Genomic DNA, 22,777 nt, shown 5'->3' on the forward strand with positions numbered 1-22,777 from the left:
CTTTCAATAAGGTTACTGCGGATTTTCCCTGATGGGAACAGAATTTCCCTGAGATTTCCCTGAGTATTTCCAGACTATCCAATATCCCTGAGAATTCCCGGTTTTCCCGGTTTTCCTGGTCGGTAGACACCCTGTACTGGTACTGCCAGTATCTTCATCGTCGAATTTCAATGACGCCAAGTTCCACCCACTACCAAGTTCGACGAGTCGTTTGACATGCCACTTTCCACGAGCGACATCAAAAGTAGAATTCTTTGTGTGCTCGAAATGAATACTATAGCCGAAAACGAAATTCCGGCGCATTTCTAGCCCGAGATTTTAATCTATTATGCAAAAACAGAACGTGAATGACTTCAGAATAAGTAGATCTTTAATTACGATTGAAGATTAATTAGTTATTAAACACGCAAATGAACGCATTATTACATTATTTTAGTTGCAATAGAATGTCCAGTGCCTAGGAATAATGTGTAAATTTGACGCATTCGCGCATGACGCAGTCGCGCGTGAAAGGTTAAAGCATGCTGCAAATTCCTGGAACTAAAAATTTTTGCGGCAGTCGATTCGCGATATCATAAACTCCGACAATGAGGTCAATCAATCATGTCTTGGAAAAGTGTTGTTGGGCACCTTTAACGTAGCAAATTTCAGGAATTTTATCCAGCCAATGTGGCCAAAATATGGACGAGAGACTGAAATTTTGGACATCTCGCTAACATTCAGGTGCCAAGGTTCTTCAGGTGCAAAATTAGAAAATTATACTTTGACCTTTGTTCTAATAACGAACCTATGATCACGACAAATAAAATTCTCGAAAGATAATTTATACTTTTAAACTGTTCCAGTGTTTTGCTTTTGCACATAATTATATAGATAAGCGGTGTTCATCAAAAAGAAAAAAAGCACTAACCGCATTTCTATCCACCAGGTCGTGCTCGAGTGCCTGCCGCTCAGCAGCTTCTTCGTCTCTCTGGCATGACAGGACCTTCAGCTGGGCAAGAAGCTCTTGCTCCCTCGCCACTGACTCCTCGCACTTGTTCCTCAGAGCCTCGCACTGCTGCTCGAACTCAGAGCACTGCCTCGAAGCCCCTACCAGCTGTCCCCGCAGCGTTTCCAGCTCCTGCTCTTTCTCGCAGAGGTCCGCAATCGTCTTCTTCAGCTCCTCGATCTCCTCCATCTTCTGGCAAAGCTCCCCCTGAATGCGAGCCACTTCGTGCGTCAGCAGCTTATCGACTTCCTCCTGGAGCGCGTCGACCTGTGTGCTCTTGGCTGCAAGCTGGCTGCCAAGAATTGTTTGCATCTCCTGCAGTTCCTCGATCTTCCTCTTGCTCGAATTGAGTTCTTCCTCCAGTGCCACCTGCGTAAACATCCACAACTTTTTCTCCTCGAGCAACGCCGAGCACTGCGCCTCCTGCTCTGCAAGCTTTGTATTCACCGCTTCCAGCCTGTCGGCCGCGGCGTTGTGCAGTTCGGCCTGCTGGCACATCTCCTCCTTCAGCTTGTTTATCTCTTCAGTCTTCGCCGATAGCTCCTCCTCAAGAGCTCGCTTCTCCTCGCCTGTCTTGGCGAGCAAAGCCTCCTGCCCCCGTTCGGCATTCGCAATTTGCTTCATCAGTTCTTCCACTGTCTCTTCTCTCTCCTTAACGAGAGCAGTTAGGGAGAGCACTTCGCCGTCCTTAGACTCGACGAGCTGAAGGCATCGTTGGTACTCCAGTTGCAGAGCGGCGTGCTTGTCAACCGCCGCAGCGAGCTCGGACTCCAGAGCGTTCTTGGAGGACTCGACTTCGTTGAGGCTCAGGCTAGTCTGCTCCAGCAGCTTGGAGAGTTCTTTCTCAGCGGAGATGTCCTGCTTCAGAGCCATTATCTCCGCTTCTTTCTCTTCCGCGAGCCGTCGCTGATCCGCCTCCGCTTGCTCGAGGTTCTGCACTTTCTGCACAGTATCGTTTAACTCCTTCTTCATTCCCTCGAGCAGAACCTCTCTTTCCTTGAGGGCTGACTCGTGCTCCATCAATGCCCTGTCGCTATTGAGCAGTCGGTCCCTGACCAACCCGAGCTCGACTTCCACTTGCTGCGCGTTCTTCTGCAGCGTTTCGGCCTGACTTTCAAATTCTTTCAAGGCCGATTCCTTTTCGGAGAGGCTCTTGAGCAGAGTCATCTTCTCAGTTTCCCTTTCAGACAGCAGGCTCTCGAGTTCTCGCAATGTCGTTTCGCTCTTGGCTAGTTGCACCTTGGATTCCTCGAGCGCACTCTCGAGACAAGGTACCTTTTCACATTCTGCCGTCCGACATGCTAATTCGGTCTGAAGAACCTCTTTCTGTTTTTCACTCTCTTCCAAAGCAGCCTTGATCTCACCGCTGAGGTTCGTAGCATCCTCTAGGTCCTTCCGTAGCTTTTCCACACTGGCAACGAGGTCCCTGCCGTCCGCAATTTCCTTTTCGAGGCTCGCAGCCCGTGCTTTTTCGTTTGACACCTCCGACGACAGTTGCTTGACTTCGTTCGAAAGTTGTTTGACGGTGTCGTCAAGGGCCTGCTTCGATTTGCCGAGCACGGACACCTCCTGTTCCTTCTCGCGGAGTGCTTTGGCGAGGGTGCGGCTCTCTTCGGCAACCTTGCGCAGGTCCTGAACCTCTAGTTCCAGAGTCGACGCTTTCTGAGACGCTTCCTTTTCGCGGCGTTCGCAGTCTTCCAGCTTCGATTCAAGCTTGTGAAGTCTCGCGCCACTGTCCGCAGCAGACCTTTGCGACTTGTCGAGCTCCGCTCGCAGCCGCTCCGCGTTGCCATTACTCTGCTGAACAGACTGCCGAAGCTCTTCGATCTTTTGCTTTGCCTCGTCCAGCTGAGCCTCGAGGTTCTGGCACCGAGCAGCCTCTCGTTGTAGCTCGGAACGGCATTGAGACAGTTCTTTTTCCAGGCTTTGCTTGTGATTCTCCGTGGCAAGAAGTTGGTTCTGCATTCAAAGCATGCTTGCTATGAGAAAGAAATACACTCAAACACAATGCAGTTCGCCACGTGAATGACCAACAGCATGTACAAAGATGCCTAATATAACAGAATGACATACCTTGGTGTTAGCCAACTGGCTCTGCAATTGTGCTAACTCCTGTGATTGTTGTTCCAGGTCTTGTGCGGATTTGTGCAGCTGCGCCTCGAGACGACGAGATTCTCGATTTGCACTCTCCACGGCAGTCTCCAGCTCGCGAACTTTAACTTCCAGGTTTGCGTTCCTGATAAACAAAAAAAAAAAAATGTGGGATGAGAGGATGATTCCTATTATTATTCTGCCTAACTTGGAGCTTGTGAATAATCTTGAATAAACTTGAACCAGTGAATAATCTATTCTGCCACGCTTGCACACGTTTACAGGGGGAGTCAAACATTCTCTCTTACACATTGTTTCATCATATTTTTCACCATTTCCAAACTTCGAATGATTTAGAACCTTTCCCTTTCCTTCCTGACTGCAGACAGAGCCCCTCCCATGAGCAAGGAGTCATGTTTTTGTTTGTTTCCAACAGAAGCACAAGGTCAACCTACAGTCAATGTCCAACACCCCCCCCATCATCCAGTAAGAGGCGGCATTGCTACTGCTATATGCTTGTCCACTAACTACAGTAGTTACATTGCACAGTACGCATACAGCCTTCAGTCTACATATGCTTGTGCATGGAAAGAGACATGTGTTTAAAGGTTTACAATGCAGCTATTACAAATGGGACAGTGGTATACACCTTGTCTAATCACTTCGCTAGTTTCTCCTGTGATGCATGCATTCTTGTGGGAGAAAAAAAAAAGAGCCCATGCCGCTAGCATAACATGCCAATAGCCTTTTATTTTCGACGAGCTTTTGCAATTAATCACACTGAAGGCGGTGCACTGTCACGTTGAATCGTTATCATACTTCACAATAGCTTGTTCTGCCGCTGTCTTGTGATGGCAATGGCAATAATGCTGGCTAGATGGGCTTAGAAGGTATGCTTTTGCAATTTCAAGCATGACCTTCAGGTCACATCACTATATTTCCTTGCATTCAACCCACTCCTGCAAGTGACTGATGCCCCCAGCTACAACCTTCCAAAAAACTTGAAAAGAAGGATCCCCGCATATTACCCGCATACTCCAACTGCGCAAACCTATTTTACTTTGCAACTAAAACTGACAACTCAAGCTGAGTGATAACATTACTTTCACTCAGTTTAGTCCCCAGTATCACTCCCCCATCGTCATCCACTGTGAATATCAGCTGTCACTTTCACTGCCACCTGCCTTGCATTTACTGTGAAGTTACTATGCACACCGAAATTTAAAGGGGTCATGAACCACTTTTCCAAGTAATGATCTAATGGCCTCAGTATCGGAGTGTACTGCCTCCCGAATCGATTGCCGCAAAAATTTCTCGAATCCGTCAAGAATCAGCGGAGTTACGGGGGTTTGGCGCACGCTCCCAGCGCTTTCTCTCTTTTCTCGTGCCGACGAGCGCACTGGAAGCTAGACAGGGAGGGATGGCATGGGGGAAAGAAGTTACGCCAGCGCGCGTCATGAAACGCGATTGCTCTCCCGCTGTGATTCGCTTGCGCGAGTGCGGCTACCGTGTACTGAGGAGTGCAGCGCCGGCAAGTGGCGGCACCCCGCGGCAAGAAGCGCATCTGATCCGAACGCCGTTCTCGATTTACGTCGGCTGTCGGCCAATAAGCATGCTATGTCTCTTGCGACGTACAGCGGACAGACGCCCCGCCCACCGACGAGAGTGAGAACCGGCCTCTGTTTGAAAAGAGGGTGCCTGGGGAAACGGCAACTTCGCGCTCCGCTTGTGGCCATTACGCGGCGCGCACGACTGTAATATTTGGCAGAGCAGTTCATAGCCGTGTCAGCTTTCCGCAGGATGTGTTTTTTCAATCAGCCCAAGGGGTGCTTCATGACCCCTTTAACCCGCGGCCAGTCTTTAACTCCAAATTTCCTGTACTTCTTGTGCCAGCTATACTGGAGAAAAGAGGGTAGATTTCACCACGTAGGAAATTTTTCCAAATCGATCTATGCACTTTTCTTTCTACATAGTTGAGGCTACAAACTCACGAACACTTACTTTGCTTCAGCGGCCTTGGCAGCCTGTTCCTGGTTCTTGAGAGCTCGGTTCACATCGGCCAGCTGGGTTGACGACTGACGCCCCTCTTGTTCCAGCCTCGACACCTGTTTCCGCAAGTCCGCTACGAGACCCTCCTGGGTGCTGAAAAAGCAAGCAAGCGAAGCCAGGGTAACTGCCTGTGGTTCTCCGTGCCCCACTGGTGCACGTGCATTGCTGGCCAGCTCACTCGACTTGGTCAAAACAGACGAGCGAGTGGCATGCAAGATCCTCAATACTACTTCTTTTTGGGCAAGTTGGTTCATCATAAAAAAAACTTACTCCAGTTTCACCCAGTGTGAAATCTGCAGAAACAGCAGAGATGCGGTTTATCTTGTGTTTCCCTTGTGATCTTCTGCGATGTTTTGTGATTTTGTGTGGCTGTCTGTGATTACGTTATTTGTAAAGTAGAGATGCACGGGAAAGAACGTATGACAGCCCCTGCCACACCTGCCCCTGCTGCAGTGACTTTAGGCCCTCTTCACGCTCGAGCCGCCCTTCCCAGTTTCACTCTGCGGCTACCACTTCATCCGCGACCGAGGCAGTTACAACATCTGTGGATATATCTGGGAACCGGAGTGTGAAATGCAAAGCGGACACTCATCTGTCGTTAACCCAGGCCTAGAACATCCGCTGTTAACAAGGAAGTACCAGCGTGAACAGACACCCACAAGAGAGACGGCACATGCACATTCAAGATGACCAGAAGAACAGAAAAGAAGTACACTCGAACCCTGTCATACATATGAAATGGGACTTAACGAAGTTAATAAAATCCTCCTCGTAAACCCAGCAGAGATACATGCATTTGAAACTCTGTTTGGATATAACTATAACAGGAAGCGAATGTGTGTCGTGCCAATATCTTCACGCAAGAATGTCAGCGCGACGTCCCTGACTTCGAAGTGTTTTTTCCATTTTTAGCCACATTGGCCAAACAAAATTTGATGCAAATTGCTATTTCTAATCCCCAGTGGATGCCATACAAATCCACGACATCACGCCAAGTTGGTGCGGGAACTTCAAGGTGGCATTGCCACCTCCATTTTCACTTTGTGCGTTTTCTCACTTGCCAAATGTCTTTTGAGGAGCACCACTCTTTCGAAAAGCACCGCTCTTTCATCCAAAGAGTGGGGCTTTTGGTATTGCGAAAGGGTAATTTACCTATAGGAGAAAAATAGTTTTTTCCATGTAGTGCCCTTTTTAATGTTTCATTCTCCTTGAATGGGTAGACCGGGGGTCTCAACACACGGCCCGCGGACCTTTCGCTGGCAACCCGGCCCGTACATGACTGCCCTCGTGCCATACACTTTTCCTTACTTTCTTAATAAGTACGCTCATGAGCTTTAACCCCCAATGGACAGCTGTCCACAACAGAAAGGACCTTGGAGGGCAAGGCCAATGAACAGGTTTCACTTCAAATGCTTTTGGCTCAAAAGGTGACTTCTTGGTGACCCATGGTTGATGAAGACCATGTTGCTCACTGTGTGAGGGGATGCCACCTTGCGACGCTAGTGGGTTTTCAGATCGGCTTCCAGATTTTAGTCATTCCTGAGCTCGGAAGCAGTGTTTCTTGAATCCCGCACCGAATCCCCTCCAGAAATGACCCATATATGAGATATAGGAAGGGCCATCTTTCAAATGGCAATGTTAGCTGACATTTTGTTCAACGCCCCCGCCCCCCCCCCCCCAACCCCTGTACTACTTTAAGAGGGGATGTGGCGATGAAAACTATTTTGGTTATTTATGGGGATAAAGTGGTGAAACTTGGCATGCAGATGTGATTTGTTATGCTGATATCATAACTGAAAACGGTTTTGAGCTATCTGTTGTAGTTTGTGAGTTACAAGACATGTTAGACCCTTACTGTCATCCCAAAATTAATTAGACATGTTTGTGAAGGTTTGCGCATAAGCATATTCACAAGGGCCCATTCTGTGCTGTAAAGCTATTAGCTTACTTTTTCAATACTAAAATAAGCACAAAAAAAATTTGAAATGTCCTGTACATATTGTGTTACTAACAACTTTTACAAAACAGCCAATTAGGAAATCTGTATGAGGTGCAGATGAATGTGTAGAGCTTTACAGCACTCATCGATGTTTTGAGATCTAAGTGCAAAAAACAAAATGGTTTTATCTTTACTTGTTGTGAAATGGCACAGGGACGAGTGACAGCAACTGCACAAAAAATGAAAGCTGAGAAAACAGAGCTCGAAGAAAACGGAGCTGAGCTAAGGAAATGGAACTCTGAATGAAGCTGGCTTTATTTTTCATTGGAGCAATGAGGAGTTGTGATTTCCATTTTCCAAAGCCCTATTTTCTTAGTTTTTTATGACAGCACACTTGTAAAGTGCTTTTTTTTTCTCAACTCCTCCCACTTATTTTGTTATAATATTTCACCATGACAAAGAAGATAATCTGTAGATTGCAAAAAGAAATATTAAATTGAAACATAGAATACTTTAACCAAATTAACCATTCCCACTGCCACATGACCCCTTCATCTTCTTCACTGCCCAGCCCTTGTAGGACTAAATTTCGTGACAGGCGCCCGCTAGCTGAGGTGAGCTTGAGACCACTGGGGCAGATGATACAAAGAACGGCACTTACGAGAGCTTGGCCTCGCTGCGTTCCAACTGGGCCTTGGTGGCATCGAGGGACTTTGTCGCCGCCGTGAGCTCCTGCTGAAGACGGGTCTGAGTGTCATGGAGCTCCTTGAGCAGACGACCGTTCTCTGTAAACATTAGACACCGAAAAAATGTTGAACGCTTAAGTATTTCTAAGCTGACTCAGTGAGAAACTGTCCACCTGTCGACTTCTCTGTCATGTAGGACTATCATCACTATAAAATATTAATGTAGAAAACAAATTTACTTGGCAATGCTGTGTTTCAAACCTAGGGACCCAGGCTCCGAACGCGAGTGTCTTAACCACTGGGCTACAAGCTCACACTTGAACAGGAACATGTCTGAACTATACGAATGCATCCTACACGCAGTGCAAAACAAATTAGGGTTTTCTTTTCACGAGGACAAGATGTAAAGTAGACATTGAGGATCGTACACATCGGGAAAATGTAGACCGCGAAAATTTAGCGCCGAACTCGCGTTTTGGTAGTCGCGGGATATGCCTTCTGCAAGGACATTCCAGACGCTGACAAACATAAGAAAGATTATAAAAGAGGCCCTGCCAATGTCACCCGAAAACAATGTTGTAGGGAAGGATGCCACTTACAATAAAACTCTCCGTTTACGCATTCCTTAGACAACTCCCAAAGGAGATTCTGCGTGGATATTTTTAAAAAGATGTACATCATAAATGTTCGAATAGCGAAGCGTTGTAATAAAATCAAGTGCAAATACAGCAGGAACATGTCACATTGAGGCCACATCACAACATGCCTAACAATGTCGAGAGGGCGTATGACAGATAGTGAGTTCATTAGAGTGGCTTGCAGGGAAAGTTGGTACATACTAGTTCTTGGTAAGCCTCGGCAAGTTCTTGGCCTTACCTTGACAGATAGTGGTGGACCTCTGGTAAATAGAACTCCCATTAATTAAAACATGTTTTTCCAGTCCCTCGAGGTTTCGTTGTTATAACGACATCCTACTGCACATCAGGGTCGGTGGAGACTCGGCCAGGTATTCGCTGCAACTACGCTTTAACTGTCGGCGTGTTTGAAACACGCACGTATTAACGAGGTTCCAATGCACTCACCTTGTCCCAGGAGTCGCAGCTCCTCCTTGAGCGAAGCCTCCTTCTCGCGGCTCCGTTGTTCCAGAGTTTTACGGGCGGCTTCACCGTTGTGCACCTGGCATTCCATTTGCTGGGTGATCTGCCGGGCACGTTGCTCAAGCTCTTGCACCTTAGAGGCAGAAAAAAGTAAATAAAGAAATAAAAATCTAGGCTTGAGCTTCTCTTCTTTTCACACACGTGTTGGCCTCACTTTTTTGCCACCGACAGTTTTATCGGTGCTACCGATTTATCCCTGCGCAATGTACGTCTGCTGCCGAGTGCACCGGTAATTTTACGTAAACCGCCGCCCGTTCTTAGCAACAACGTTTTAGTGCAATCAGATTCTACGTACAATGCAAATCGTGTCTTGAGTTTTTGAATATAATGCAGGCACCAACGATCCCTACAGGACATACAGGAATATACGTAGCACAAAACAGTAGATGGAATGACCCACGAGCTCAAGCTTCCATCCCCAGCCTGTAGCCCCCATCCTCCACCTCTTTGTTCAGTATTTCCTAGTTTTTCTGATGCCCTTTACCCCTCTCCATTCCTTGCATATACTGTTCCCAGTGCACAATAAATTAATAGTTGCAAATCGATGCTACATTCATCCATCTCGTTGCGACTTCTGTGCCATTTCCTTTCCTAACACCCCGCACTAACTTACCCAACAGCAAACTTCCGCAGTGTTGCGCCAATACGTACGAAACAATGCAGCTCTAAATTGTGCAGTAAGGGAACAACCCACCTTGCCGCGCAGCTGTATGTTTTCATTCCTCAGCCTGTCTGCCTCGTGGTTGCTGCGGTCCAACGACTGTGCCCTCAAAGGGGTGCCAGGCATGGGACCAGGCTGGCCGACGACCTCTTGCTTCTCTGCAGCTGAGGAACACATATTTTTCACGAAATTCTTCCTTGCCGAACTCCAGAGAAGAAAAGCAGCAGAAAATCTGACATCCACAACAGTAGCCAGGCCTAGCTTGGCAATGCTATGCAAGTTCTTCACTCTTTCACTCTTCCATGCATCAAGAAGTTGGTCCAACAAACATCCCACTGCTCAGCGAACTCAGCCCAGCACGCTTTGTTTAGTAGATTTTGTGGTGGGAATTCGTAATGCTCGTATCACCCATACAATATATTCGAAATGGGCATACACGATACACATCAACACCAAACATGGTGGTGTGGTTGTTATTGTGCTTGTTTGCTGACCCGAAGGTCACAGGACCGAATCCCAGCCGCTGTGGCCCCATTTCGATGGAGGCAAGATGCTGCAGGTCCATGTGCTTAGATTTAGGTGCATAGTAAAGAACCCCAGGTGGTCGAAATTCCCAGAGCCCTCCACTACGGAGTACCTCAAAATCATCTCATGGTCTTGGCACATAAAACCACATATATTATTATTATTATTATTATTACAATAGGCATGAACATGAATCAAGTTGAACTTCAGGGTGATACGTGCCAAACTCAAGATATAATTATGAGGTGGACAGTAGTGGGTGACTGCAGATTAATTTTGACAACCTGGGTTTCTATAGCATGCATCTAAGTCTGAGTACGCGGGTGTTCGTGCACTTTGCCCCTATCAAAGCTAAGCCACAGCAGCCAGAAATCAAAACACGCATTCTTGAACTTAGCAGCGAGACACCTCACCTGCTAAGCCACAAGAGCGGGTATTAAATTAGCACACGGATATTCAATTCAAATGAATATTCAATTAGCACACGGATTAAGAGGGATATTAAAATGTATGCCGAGAGGTTTACGTGTGCTACAGCTATAAAGAAGCCCCTCTACGCACTGAAGCCTGTCATTAAAGTATCCACATGATCTCTTCAAGCAAATGGCTGCATTTGCAACATTACACATCGCTAGCTTTTGTTTTAGTTGTACAGTCTTCTTACTCTTCAAATAGTGAAAACTTCACTTAGACACCCACCTTTGAGCTTGGCTTCGAGTTCAGCAATCCTGCTTCGAAGCTCCCTGTTGTCAGGAGTGGCCGGCATGTCACCATACCCAAACCTCTGTTTAATAAAATTGCCAAAAAACAAAAAAAGGAATGTACATAGGTGAACAAAAATGCATCTACAGAATGATCAAGGAAAGGTATCAAGTATTTATTATATCACACAAATAAGGCAACAGTGATTCTTAAAACACAGCATAGAAGAGTAATATACCGTCACGTAGTGACAGAGAAGTAATAGTAAATACTGTCAAATGGCAAGCCAGGAATTTCACTTTTTCTATGGTGGTAAACATGTGCCAAGTAAATCAAGCAATACTCAATGCATAAGGACAGCAACAGCACAGGAATCACTCATCGAAATTTGATGTTTTACAGGTCAGATCAATGACTGAAGTTATCCAGTGAAAAGCAGCTGCTACATTCCACTTACTTTTGGTACAAGAATATACTTGGTATTCGATATGACGTAGCAGTTTTTGCCCCCAAACTCGTCCAGACAAGTGAAAAGTGTGGGGGAGTTATTTCGTTTAAGCTTAAGTTCATCCTAAACGTGCATCATTTGTGAGATACACATGCACATTATTAACTATGATTTGCTGCTGCCACTTTACTTTGAGCGAAGTGAACTGTGAAGGGTAGAGACTGCGCGACAGGACTTTATTTTCAATCACAGCGCTACTTTCATTTCAGGCACCTTACTGCCACCGACTTTATTCTCTGAAAAGAATCGCTCGGAGAGAGCACCTGCCCAGTGTACTTTCATCATCAGGAAAGTCCGAAGGGCTTGCCACAACTCCTTTCAGCAACATTCAAGGTTTCAGTTTCCGTGAACTTCAGTTTCCATGAAATTGTACAATGAGCTCAAATCGTAATCTCTATGAAAAATATGAAAAAGTTGATGGAGCAACATGCAAAACAGAATGAACATGTTTTTTCATTGGACGAGATTTGAAATTTTCAATATCTAAACATTCCCAGAAAGAAAGTTCAGTAGAACAGAGAGTTGGTTAGGATTCATCTTAAAGGAGTCCTGACACAAAAACTTTCGCCCTGCGTTTTTTTGCTGCAATGTGTTGCTGGGGGCCTGTTAGTCATAACACGACACATCGTTTGCTGCAGCGCACGACAGATAATGAATTACAAGCTCCTCATTACCGACACAGCCTCAGTTTCGGTTTGACAGAGCTCCAAAAACGACAAGCCGCCGGGTGCAACTATCACCACCTAGCGAGTGAAACGCTCGGTTACGTGAGCACACTGAACAGTGACGCATTTCCGCGCGGTCTGGCGTCGTCGGGCTCATCGTCGTCTGATGGCGACGATTTTCTTGCGGCGGGGATCGAAGGAATTTTCGACGTGGCGAATCACTTCAGGTTTGACCCGCTGGCGAGGAGCGATTCGTCGGGAAGCACGTCAAAACAGAAATGGTGGCTATGACGTCATCGTAACTTGTACCGGCTGCAACGGTTACGTAGGGGAAGTAGGGGGGTCACCTCGGGTCACCTCCGAGGGTGTCAATGCACTAGGTGCGGCCTATAATGCTGGGTCGCGCTCGCGAACTTCAAAATTCATATAAAATACCTTCCAAGCTTTATTCGCTGTCGATATTTTGCAGATGGTACACGCACGTACATGGGAATCGATCCAGCGGGCTATCTCGGCCGCGAAATTTTGTGTCAGTACCCCTTTAAAAACAGTGCAGCAACACAAGGACAGACACAATGCAGCACCCGTCACATTGTGTCTCCCTTTGTCAAATATTAGAATAGGAGGACGATGATGGGACTAGCACGTTTTGAGCGAGCGGCTTGTGTGTCTCACGCTTGACTGATTTCAAACGGCCAGCAACGGCCAGCAACATTTAGTGGGGCCGAAACCCAGGAACCAGGAAAGGTAGAACAAAAGAACCTCCATCTCAGAAAAGTGGGAAAGGAGACTTTATTGCTCGGCGCACACTTGCAACGCGTCTATTACTGGCCGTTCGAAATCAGTCAAGCGCGAGATGCACGAGCCGCTCGCTCAAAATGCACTAGTCCCATAATCGTCCTCCTCTTCTATTATTTAACGCCCTTTATGCTTGTGTTGCTGCGCTGTTAATCCTTCCGCTTCCATCGAAGACAATACCCATCATCAACAAAAATCGGTCCCACATGGAACCAATGGCGACTACACTTGTCATAGTTGTCTTTCTTGACACTAGATGGCCACACTTGTCCGTGTTGTGCCACTGGTGCCTTGGCTTTCATTTTATAGCCATCTTTCATTGTAGTGCCATGTGGTAATGCCATCGTCCAGTTATCTTTATTATGCAATTAGTGAACTAAAGGAACCCCATTGAATTGAACGAATGCTACCATTTTATTCAGAAAAAAAAAAGCTCTACAAATTGAGCGATAAAAGATTTTCGGTAATTTTGGCACGTTTTTTTTCCTTTTTTGACGGTAGCGAAAGGGGTTAAGATTCCTAGAAAGATTTTTTCGCGGATTATCTCCAGATTCACCAAAGCAAGACGAGTTTCACTTCGCACATCCCTTACATCTCAGCGCGACAAAACGATCGATGAGCAGCACCCCCCACCTGAAGCCTGCTACGTCCATTGGGGGTCGAGAGGAAGGAGCCCTCCGACTGCGACTGGCTGCTGGCCGACTTGGACTGGTTCTCAAGGCGTCGGAACTGGCTCTCCTTGGTCGCGAGTTCCTGCTGCAGCTTGTCATACTTGCTCCGAAGCTCGGCCAGCTCGCTCTCCAAGCTGCGCATGTCACGCATGCTGGCTCCCTTTGCCTCGTCATTCTGCGAAATCCATCACACACCAGAGGCTGTTGGAAAAGGCACTGGTACAGAAAAACACGCTGACTGAGTCCAGCCATGAGCAGGGAAATGCCGTTTGAATTCCAGTGGACGCACTAATGATAATAACTGTTGGGGTTTCATGTCCCAAAACCATGATATGATTATGAGGGACAACGTAGTAGAGGAAGGGCTGCGGAAATTTTGACCATTTGACCATCTGGTGTTCTTTAACGTGCACCTAAATCTAAGGACACGGGCGTCTAGCATTTGGGCTCTATCGAAATGCAGCCGCCGTGGCCAGGATTCGATCCTGTGACCTTCGGGTCAGCAGTCAAGCACCATAACCAGTAAACCACCACGGCGGGTAGTGGACACGCTATAACACATAGTAATCACATCAGGCGCACAATCGGAGCCCTGGAATAGGTGGCAGAAATGGTACCGCAGGCAATAAGAGTACATGTCGGTTGCTTCTCGTGAAACTGTGCCTAACTGTGTCACAATAACAGCTTCGGGATGTGCCTGGCTTTAGTTCATGCGTAAAGCTTCGCAACTGCAGTAAAATATGCAAGTTGAAATACATGTTTCACTGGAAATAAATCATCCAGTTAGTGCTGCTGAGCTTTTCTTTCCCCAAGCATGAAAGGAAGGGAGGCAGTGATTGGTAATCATCCCTTTAGTCAACGCGGGACCCAGTCTTCGATGGTAAGAGAGGGAACGTTTGCTGCAGTGGTCGCGTAATGACAGTTCAGAAAGGCAACCCGTGACATCCCGCATGGAAAAGCATACCTTGAGTTTTTCCTTGGACAACTGCTGTTGAAGGTAGTCTATCTGTGTCTGCTTCTGTTGGCACTCCTTTTGCAGCCTGTCGGACTGCTGCTCCACGGCCTCGATCTTGCGAAGCGTGGCAGGCGGAAGCCCGTCCTTCCAGGCATCCGTCCAGCTCATGGCCGACGCAAGTCTGTGCGGGAGAAGCATTAAAATTTAATTCAAAATTTGAGCACAGCTAATGCCCTCCATGAGAAGCGCTGTTCTGTGGTGTGGTCAAAGAAGAAGAGAACGACGAGTGAGTGTGTTTTGAGCGTTCGCCTGTGTTGCGAAACCTTGCCTCTGAGGCTGTGTAAATGTCCTTATGGTAAAGGTCCTTCTATCTACCCTTTCTACGACTTGCGCCTTCATCGACAAACGAAAGATAACAAATACAAGGCACCCCGTGGCGGGGGACTCCAGATTGATTCTTTCTGACCCCCCTGCATTCATTACTACACACTTAAATCTAAGTAGTATATGGGCATGCTCCCATCCGTTTAAATGCGGCCGCAGTGGTCGGGAATCGAACCCGCGGCCTCGAAGTTCGCAGGAACACTTCAGCTGCTAAGCAAGACAGAAATACGTGTCTCAAGTGAGCATTGACATATATTTCCGAGTTAATTCTTCTAGCATTAAATCATTCTAAACAAAGGAGTACATTGCACCAGCACTTGTTTTACCAGAAAAGGGGCATGTATAATGCAGAATATAACAATTTAAATGCCGTTTATTTGTTCGTTTGTTTATTTACAACACCCTCAATCAGCGTAGCGTACGAGGATGTGACGAAAAAAGTTATAAGAAATCTAAACAAACATAGGTTGTAACAAACATTTTGTTTTAACTAACAAAGCCACTTAAAGGGGATAGCATTTCAACAATGAACTACACAGTGGTGCTACAGTCAAGATAATTACTACAAGTAAAAAACTAAAAATAATGTACATACATCCACTGTCTTGGTGTTTGTGTACAACCGCGAGAAGTTAACTGTAGGGTTTAAGCTAGAGAATCGGTCATAAGCAGGATTTTCAGCAGCAAAACAATGGCACGCGGCTGGCACCGACCGAGCGCTTTTTAGGGGCGCGCTGTACAAACTGGCGTCCGATCCCCAACATAACGCGCGAATCAAACTGAAGTTCGATGGACTGCTAAAATTTTGAAATACTACCTTCTTGACTACGTTCCCAACAACTAAGTGAGTATAACCAACGAAACAGGCAGAAAAAACGTTCGGCTGAGCCCAGAACTATTAGTAACGACCATGGATGGATTCGAATGAACTACTCGTCAGCACTGCAAGGTTGCTTGTACTGAAGTTCCGTACGCGATTTACTTAATGCAAACTGTAACATCTGCCGCAGTACAGTGGGAAGTCAAATAAGTTTAGGATAGACTAGGCTTGGTCATCGAATATTTATGCAGTTGTTCGGGTTAACTGGTACTGGCTTTCGAGAACGCGAGCGCCTGATAAACGCGCAGTGAGTAGACCCCAGGTTTAATTACTAATGAAACTAGTTCAACGCCAGAAAGACAAACCACGTCTAGGGTTTAGCTTGAGGAGGCTGCATTCGTAGCTGTTATCGCGTACAATCCTACAACAATCGGGTACTCACCAGTTAGGTCGGCATAGAAGTAAACGTCAGTTGTCAGTGGGCTCGCCTCCAATTTCTCTCTCGCCGTTGCACCCAACAGAATTAGTTACACGACTCAGCCAGATGCACTACGACAACACATACACGACGCTACGAAGAGCGAAGGCGAACACCACCAAAAATATACTTGCTAAACGCTGTCAACGCGCCACAACGCGCCAACGGAAAAGCAACGGTTACGTCGGTTACGTTTTCGAAAGCTTCGAAACATTGGAGTCGCGCGGCGCTACAGAATGCAGTTGCGCGATTGGTCAGTTGTCCAAAGACGCTCGCCGCCAAACGCTCGTGGCGCTAGTGCAGAAGTGTTTTTCAGTTTCGGTTTCATTTTTCAAACAAACGTGGTGACTGTAATGCGTTTTGGCTTTGAAAACGTGAGATTTGTAGTTCGAGCGATAAGACCATCGGCTAGCGAGTAATTTGAATTTGTCCGATCGAAAAAGTAGGCCAGCGGCATGCTACAATTTCCCACAAACTCTAAGGCCAAGTGCAGAAAACGATCTCGAGAGGAGGGCCACTTTACTGAGCTGCGAGATTTACCATACCCGTCACACTCGGATCTAAAACAGTTTGTTGGCTGCTTAAATTTTTCGTGAAGATTGGGACCCCCCTCCCCCCATAACATCATTAGTTCATGATCATACTCGCTAACGCGGAATTTGTGACTGAATATACTCCACTAAAAACTTAAAGAACCAAAATAATGCCTTTAACATAATGAGCCATGTCAACAAAAACTGATCAAAGCCAATGCCCGCAAATGTCTTGTAAACTCAAAGCAAACTGCCTAAGCTTGTGGAAAAAAATCGCAGGTATTTTTGCCTGTGCAGACTACGCAGTTAAATACCACAATGCCACTTGCCAGTCATTGCTAGGTTTGCCTTTTCACAAACACCACAGCCATTAAGTTTTCTGAATATGCACCATATATGGCAAGCCAATGCCTCCAACCACCCTTCCGTATCCTTTGTGACAAGAATCCCAACTTTGATACGGCACAGGGTTTTTAAAAATGTGAAGGCTCTATGGGGCATGCCATAGTTATGTGCAACTAAGTCAAACGAGTGAATGGTCACTTCTGGATTGCACTCCCACTGAAACACTCAAGCCTTCCGGACCTGTGGCAATGCGCATTTGGGAGCCAGATGCACTACCCGGTTACATTGCTGTGCAGTTGTAGCACTTGTGAGGTTTATGTGCAGTGCTTAGCACCCCCAAGGAGAATGAAATGCAATGGAAACGTTGCACACATTTTGGAGTCCATACCTAGCCGACAATAGATGAAAACAAAGACACTTCCATTCAGCATGTCGAAGTAAGAAGCTGTAGGAAGAATGCTGGTCTGTAGATTCAAAACTTCAAGAATCGGTCGCCAGTTTCCGGGCACCTGCAAGCCGTCGGGGCTTATACGATGACAGGGATTGGTCTTGGTAACTTTCCGCAACACAGGCCATCCATTCTTGGGGCATAAACAAAGCCACCATATACCAGTTTCAATTTCCTCTTTTGTGCGAGTTTTATTCGCATAACTTAACAAGCACTTTCGAAAGAAAAAAAAACAACGGAAGTGCCAACCCCTGAACTTCATTCATCAGTTTTTTTTTTTTACGCAGCCATACAGCATACACACCTCGATACACGTGTCAAAAAGCAAAGAAACGCCTCCCTGGGGGAATAAAAATGCACACTGGGCCCTCGTCGACACGCAGTTCATGTCACGGGGGTGCACAGAGGCACCGAAAGAGGTACACATTGCATGGCGAACTACGAAAAAAAGAAAACGTTCCAAAGCTACCGAGGTGCCAACTAGGTTCAAGTGGTCCAGTCCACAGCTGCTAACTAATAAAGCCAGGCTGAAACGTGCCTGGAAATGACCCCCCGACCCCCCATTAACCCCCCTCCCCCCCACAGACACTTTGCACAAAATACAAGACCTAACGAAGCTCCAGCCAGACGCCAACACACCACTTCTGCGACGAGTTATCCGCAAGCTATTTTCACAAGGGGGCAACTTACGGCAAAAGGTTGCACCGTAGCAGCCAGCCAATGTAAAGGTTTCAGGAAGTAAGGTCGTGCACAGTTATAAACGGAATCCAGCAACAGGCCAGGGGACACCTTTATATTAACCCATGTTAGGTACAAGCTCGCGTAATTACTGCAGTTGCTCTGGATAGGGACAGCAGCCAACAGGCAAGCCACGATCTTGTTATCAAATGTAGCCGTGCAACTGCACACAATACCATTCTATCCGCATGTCAAGTGATGTCTAGGAAAACCACCACTAGTAGGCTAGTAAAACTACTTTAGAGAAAAAACTTGAGAGAATTTGCAACGCCCACCACTCCAAAAACAAGTTAGAATCTCTAAATCCAGAATTAAAGGGCAGCCATCGCATGTTCATTTTCTTACGTCTTCACAGTAGACCAGCTCTTGCGTCACGAAAAGAACTTCACTTGACCAAAGATGCAACGCGACGAGCAGTTTCTCGCTCGGGCAAGCAACCATAGCAACCCAGCTGAAAAGTGGGTACGTGAAAGTATGCTAAAAACCGGCACTTATAAACCTGCTCCAATCAGTTAACGGAAAACAATGCGGCAACCTGGTATTCGTGCAAATGAACACACACCTGTGCACAGAATTCAACATACCTTCAAGTAAGCAAGAACAAGGGTATCATTCTTGGGCAATCACTTTCATTAGATTCTGCACGATTCTGCATCAACAGCCCAAACCAGCATTCCCAATTCCTCAGCATGAGGTAAGGAATGCAGTCGGGTGCAGATGCCAGTGTATACCGCGCAGTTCTCATAATCTTGTGGAAAACCAAAAAGTGATCACTGAAGAATACGTCCCCGCAAATCCCTCTTGAAAACCCAACACAAGAATATTACATACCCTGCAGTTCAGCAGATATACATTTAATTACATGAAGCTGGTGAATTTTTTGCACACAGTGCTATAAAAATTTTGCGAGATGTCGGGGACAGAAAAAAAATAAGGACACATGCCGCCGCTGCAATTTCTTTTACCGCTGGTGAAGCGCGAGGTCGCAGCCACACCGGAGAAACGTCCGTCCTCAAGGTGTTTACAATGGAGCAGTCAATTGCTAGAATGTCGATGACGATACCAATATTTCACCGACACGGCTGCGAAACCTGCAAAAAAATAAAAAAAAGCTGCTGCTGCTGCTGCTGCTGCACCGGGCCACACAAAACATTCTTGCACACGCAACCCCAAAGTTTCACCTCAGGCATAACCAATGCCGGGTTATAAGGTAATGGGGGGGAAGCATACGACTGTAACGGTGGCCCTGCTTTACCGGCAGGTAACCAAGTTCCATCTGTTGCAGGCTATGTTTTGGGAGTAATGAAGAGAGAGAAAGGAGGGGATGGGAAGCGGGAACAATTGAGTTCATGTACAGGCCAGTTGACGAGCGGGCGGGGCCGAGCAGAACGAGCGAGCCAAGAGAAAGCGCCCAAGTCTTTTCTAACGAAAGGTTCCAGATATGCAGCAGCACTTGCAGCCTTACAGAGAGAAACCGCGCAATCCAGAGTCACCTGCTCCTTGCCCCACCACTCTGCCCCCCCTCCCAGAAAACCTCCGCAGCACGCGCTCAACTCGAGGAGTTGATAAGCCCCCTGCCGCCGCCGCCGTCAACCGCACTCGTCCCCATAATGCAGCAAGTCCTTCTCTGTTGGAACACACCACAACACACAGACAACGAGCAGGGGCGGCCTTCTCAGGACGACGACGAGGACGACGAGGATGACGACGGGGGTCCGACGCTGGTTCGGCGACGAGGGAGGGGGACGCGACGAGACGACGGTCTCCCTCTCGGGGGGCCGGAGGAGGCGCTGTTGTTCCGGCACCACCACTGGCGGCGTCTGCTGGCGAGCACGGGTGCCGCAGGCAGTCGGAGGCCTTGGCCCGCGAGGCCGGGGTCGTACGCCAGCATGGGTAGCAGGAAATCGGCAAATGCCTGTGCATCCGAGGGGTCCAGTCCGTACTTCTCCGTTAGCACCTCGTAGAGGCCCCAGGGCTTCAGATTGCTGATGTGCCTCAGTTCCCCTGCAAACAGCGACAGAGATGCAGGAGGCGCAAGTTGCACATTTGGCGTAAACGGCATATGTGCACGATCACGAGCAGCATCCGATCGGGCCTCCACCTTAAAGAACTTCTCTTAAAAACCACCCTGAAACTGACGCAGCCAACTCGATGCTCAGGATTGTGGCAAGAAATGCTGCAGAAAAGAGAGGATAGTTCAACTGTAAGAGAAGAGGAAGGCCTGTTGACCACACTGTGGCTGTCTGTCACCTCTGACAGCTGAACATCAAATCAGTCAGTAGAGCCGGGAAGTAGAAGGGACAAGAAAACTGAAAACGAACAATGGAACAAGTTGGGTTTGTGTTCATTTAACCCCGATATTGCCCTTTTGAATGGCTTAATTTCATCTACGTTCAGAAAGTCCGTGCTCGGGTGCTTTCAGTTTTGGTACTTTGCAATCGTGGCCTCCACAAAAGAGGAACTCGCACATGGCAAGGAACGAAGCTTTTAAGTACCACAGACCCAAAAGAGCCAAAAAAATTACGTACGAGGCAAGGAGACACAAAAGCTGCAAACTCGGCAATGACTGTCCCCGATATTCAATCCCAGAAAGTGGTAGACTGACCTCGCTTGTTGAAGAACTCCCTGGAGTATCGGCCCGAGAAGGCAATGTGCCTGGGGATCTCTCCGAGGAGTTCAATGATGTGGGCCAAGTGGTCTTCGTCTCGACTGTAGTCCTCCCCCGAATGCGGCTCGAAAAGGTAGTCGCCTGTGGCCAGCTCAAATGCCTGAGGAAACGGGATCAAACAGCAGTGCATGAGGTAAGAGCAGCAGCCCCGGATTCGCAAGCTCAGATTCAAAACAGTCCTACAGGGCACAAACTCCGTCAGTTGGCACAGATAACTTGACGAGTAACAACGCAAGACACTGCCAAAGGGAAGGAAACAAAATCGTTTCTCTTGTCCCCTTGCCAGTTGCAGAACCCAAAGGCTTCAACGTAAGACAAACTGCGCTTGAAGTACGATGAAGGACAATAGCCTCAAGAGCTCAGAGCAGTGATCCTCTAAGCTTCTGTTTATACCAGCAAGGGCAAGGACTCTCACGACACGTGCCCACCATTGTCGTACTTCGTTTTCGTTTCTTTTTGCATGAGCTATATCTTTGCTCTTTAATACCAGTATCTTGCACTGTACTTATCTTAAAGCTCAACACGGTTGACCCTGCCTGTTGGAACACGTCACTGACTGAAGAAGAAAGAAACTCAAGATGATGCTCTTAGAGATTCAAACTTTAGAGATTTCAACAATCCAAGCGGCATCCCCATACTGGTAACAACACCTGTCCGGGAAGTCATCACTGGACAATTCGCAGAGGGGGAGTCAACTGAAGGATTACGCCAACTCGCAGGTCCTCGGCCACAGGCAACTAAAAGTTGGGGAGGAGCAGCGAGGACTTTCAGTACAATTTTCTATGCAACTATGTCCCACACTCACACACAGAAAGTGATGAGACTTCTAGGTGAACAACCTGTCAATAGAGATAGCGTGACTTCGTGCTTCCTCTGATGTCCTTCAAAATACAATAAAAATCGCGAGCACAACCCAGCATATTGGGGCAGCCCTTTCTCAAGCAGTCATATTTCTCACAAAGTGTTGCAAGCTAGTGCCCGCGTGTCTCACGTGTTCACTGTCCTCATCTGGTTGTACATTATTGGTCAAGCAGTGATCACACACCATGCCGGCTGTGCTCCAAATGTCGGCAGGTGTGCGTAGCCAGCTCCCAAGGACCTCGAGGCAACGTACTGCCGCGTCTGTATGTCTCGGTGAAGTGGTGATGCACAGATGGAAAAAAAAAATGAAGAAAAAAATTCACAGCATATCCACGGGTGAATGATGAAGAGCTTGGGCGAAGCTCCTGAAGCAATCATAGTTACACCGTGAAATCTTCAGTGGTTTCACCCAGCAGTAATCAAAGCGATAGCCCAGTACATCGTCAAAGACGTGACAAACACTGTATATATTTATTAGGGGTGTGCGAATATCAAATTTTTCGAATACGAATCGAATACGAATATCCACCTTCGAATATCGAATCGAATATCGAATATCAAAGAAAAAATGCCTCCACAGTAACAATATTTTGTTTAACATGTAGCTATTTGGAAAAAAATACATTAACAGTCTGACTGGCAACACAACATACACTGCTATCTCCAGAACACAATGTCCAGGCTAGCCCAATGCACATCACAACACAATCAAATATCACGGCACAATGAAAGTAATGACTAGATGTTATCATGAAGAAATATGAGTTGCTCCACATGATCAGGCAGCAGGCGCTCCCTTCTAACAGAGACAACCCCCCTGCCACTGAAAAGGCACGCTCGCTTGGAGCAGAAGTGGCTGGTATAGGGAGGTATACATGGGGCAAAGCTTTGCCAGACTGGGGTATCTGAAGGTGCCTACAGTCCGCCACCAGTCACGTGGGTCACAGTCTTTCTTCTGAAGTGGTCCCGCATAGTGAACGAGTGGTAGTGCGGCACGTTACGGCCGCATAATATTGAAAATGTACGTTTACATGATCGCCAACAGCGCTGCACGTCGGAGATGCACCAGCAATAAATCATACGTATTGGGGCGCTCGTCGCAGGCAG

The 22,777-nt window shown here is 47.1% G+C and overlaps 1 protein-coding gene across 1 annotated transcript; it reads right to left on the minus strand.

Annotated features, from left to right (window-relative positions):
- Nucleotides 1-953: 953 nt before the first annotated feature.
- LOC119373252 (myosin heavy chain, non-muscle) lies at nt 954-14,581 on the minus strand (the record flags this gene model as incomplete). The annotated part of the gene is given in 9 exon segments (XM_037643277.2): nt 954-2,947; nt 3,062-3,224; nt 5,081-5,221; nt 7,729-7,852; nt 8,836-8,983; nt 9,605-9,735; nt 10,796-10,880; nt 13,403-13,615; nt 14,405-14,581. Coding segments are annotated over 9 exon segments (3,158 nt in total), but the record flags the coding sequence as incomplete, so codon positions are not given.
- Nucleotides 14,582-22,777: the final 8,196 nt, after the last annotated feature.

This window comes from Rhipicephalus sanguineus, chromosome 11 (assembly GCF_013339695.2).
Source record: "Rhipicephalus sanguineus isolate Rsan-2018 chromosome 11, BIME_Rsan_1.4, whole genome shotgun sequence".
NCBI lineage: Eukaryota > Metazoa > Arthropoda > Arachnida > Ixodida > Ixodidae > Rhipicephalus > Rhipicephalus sanguineus.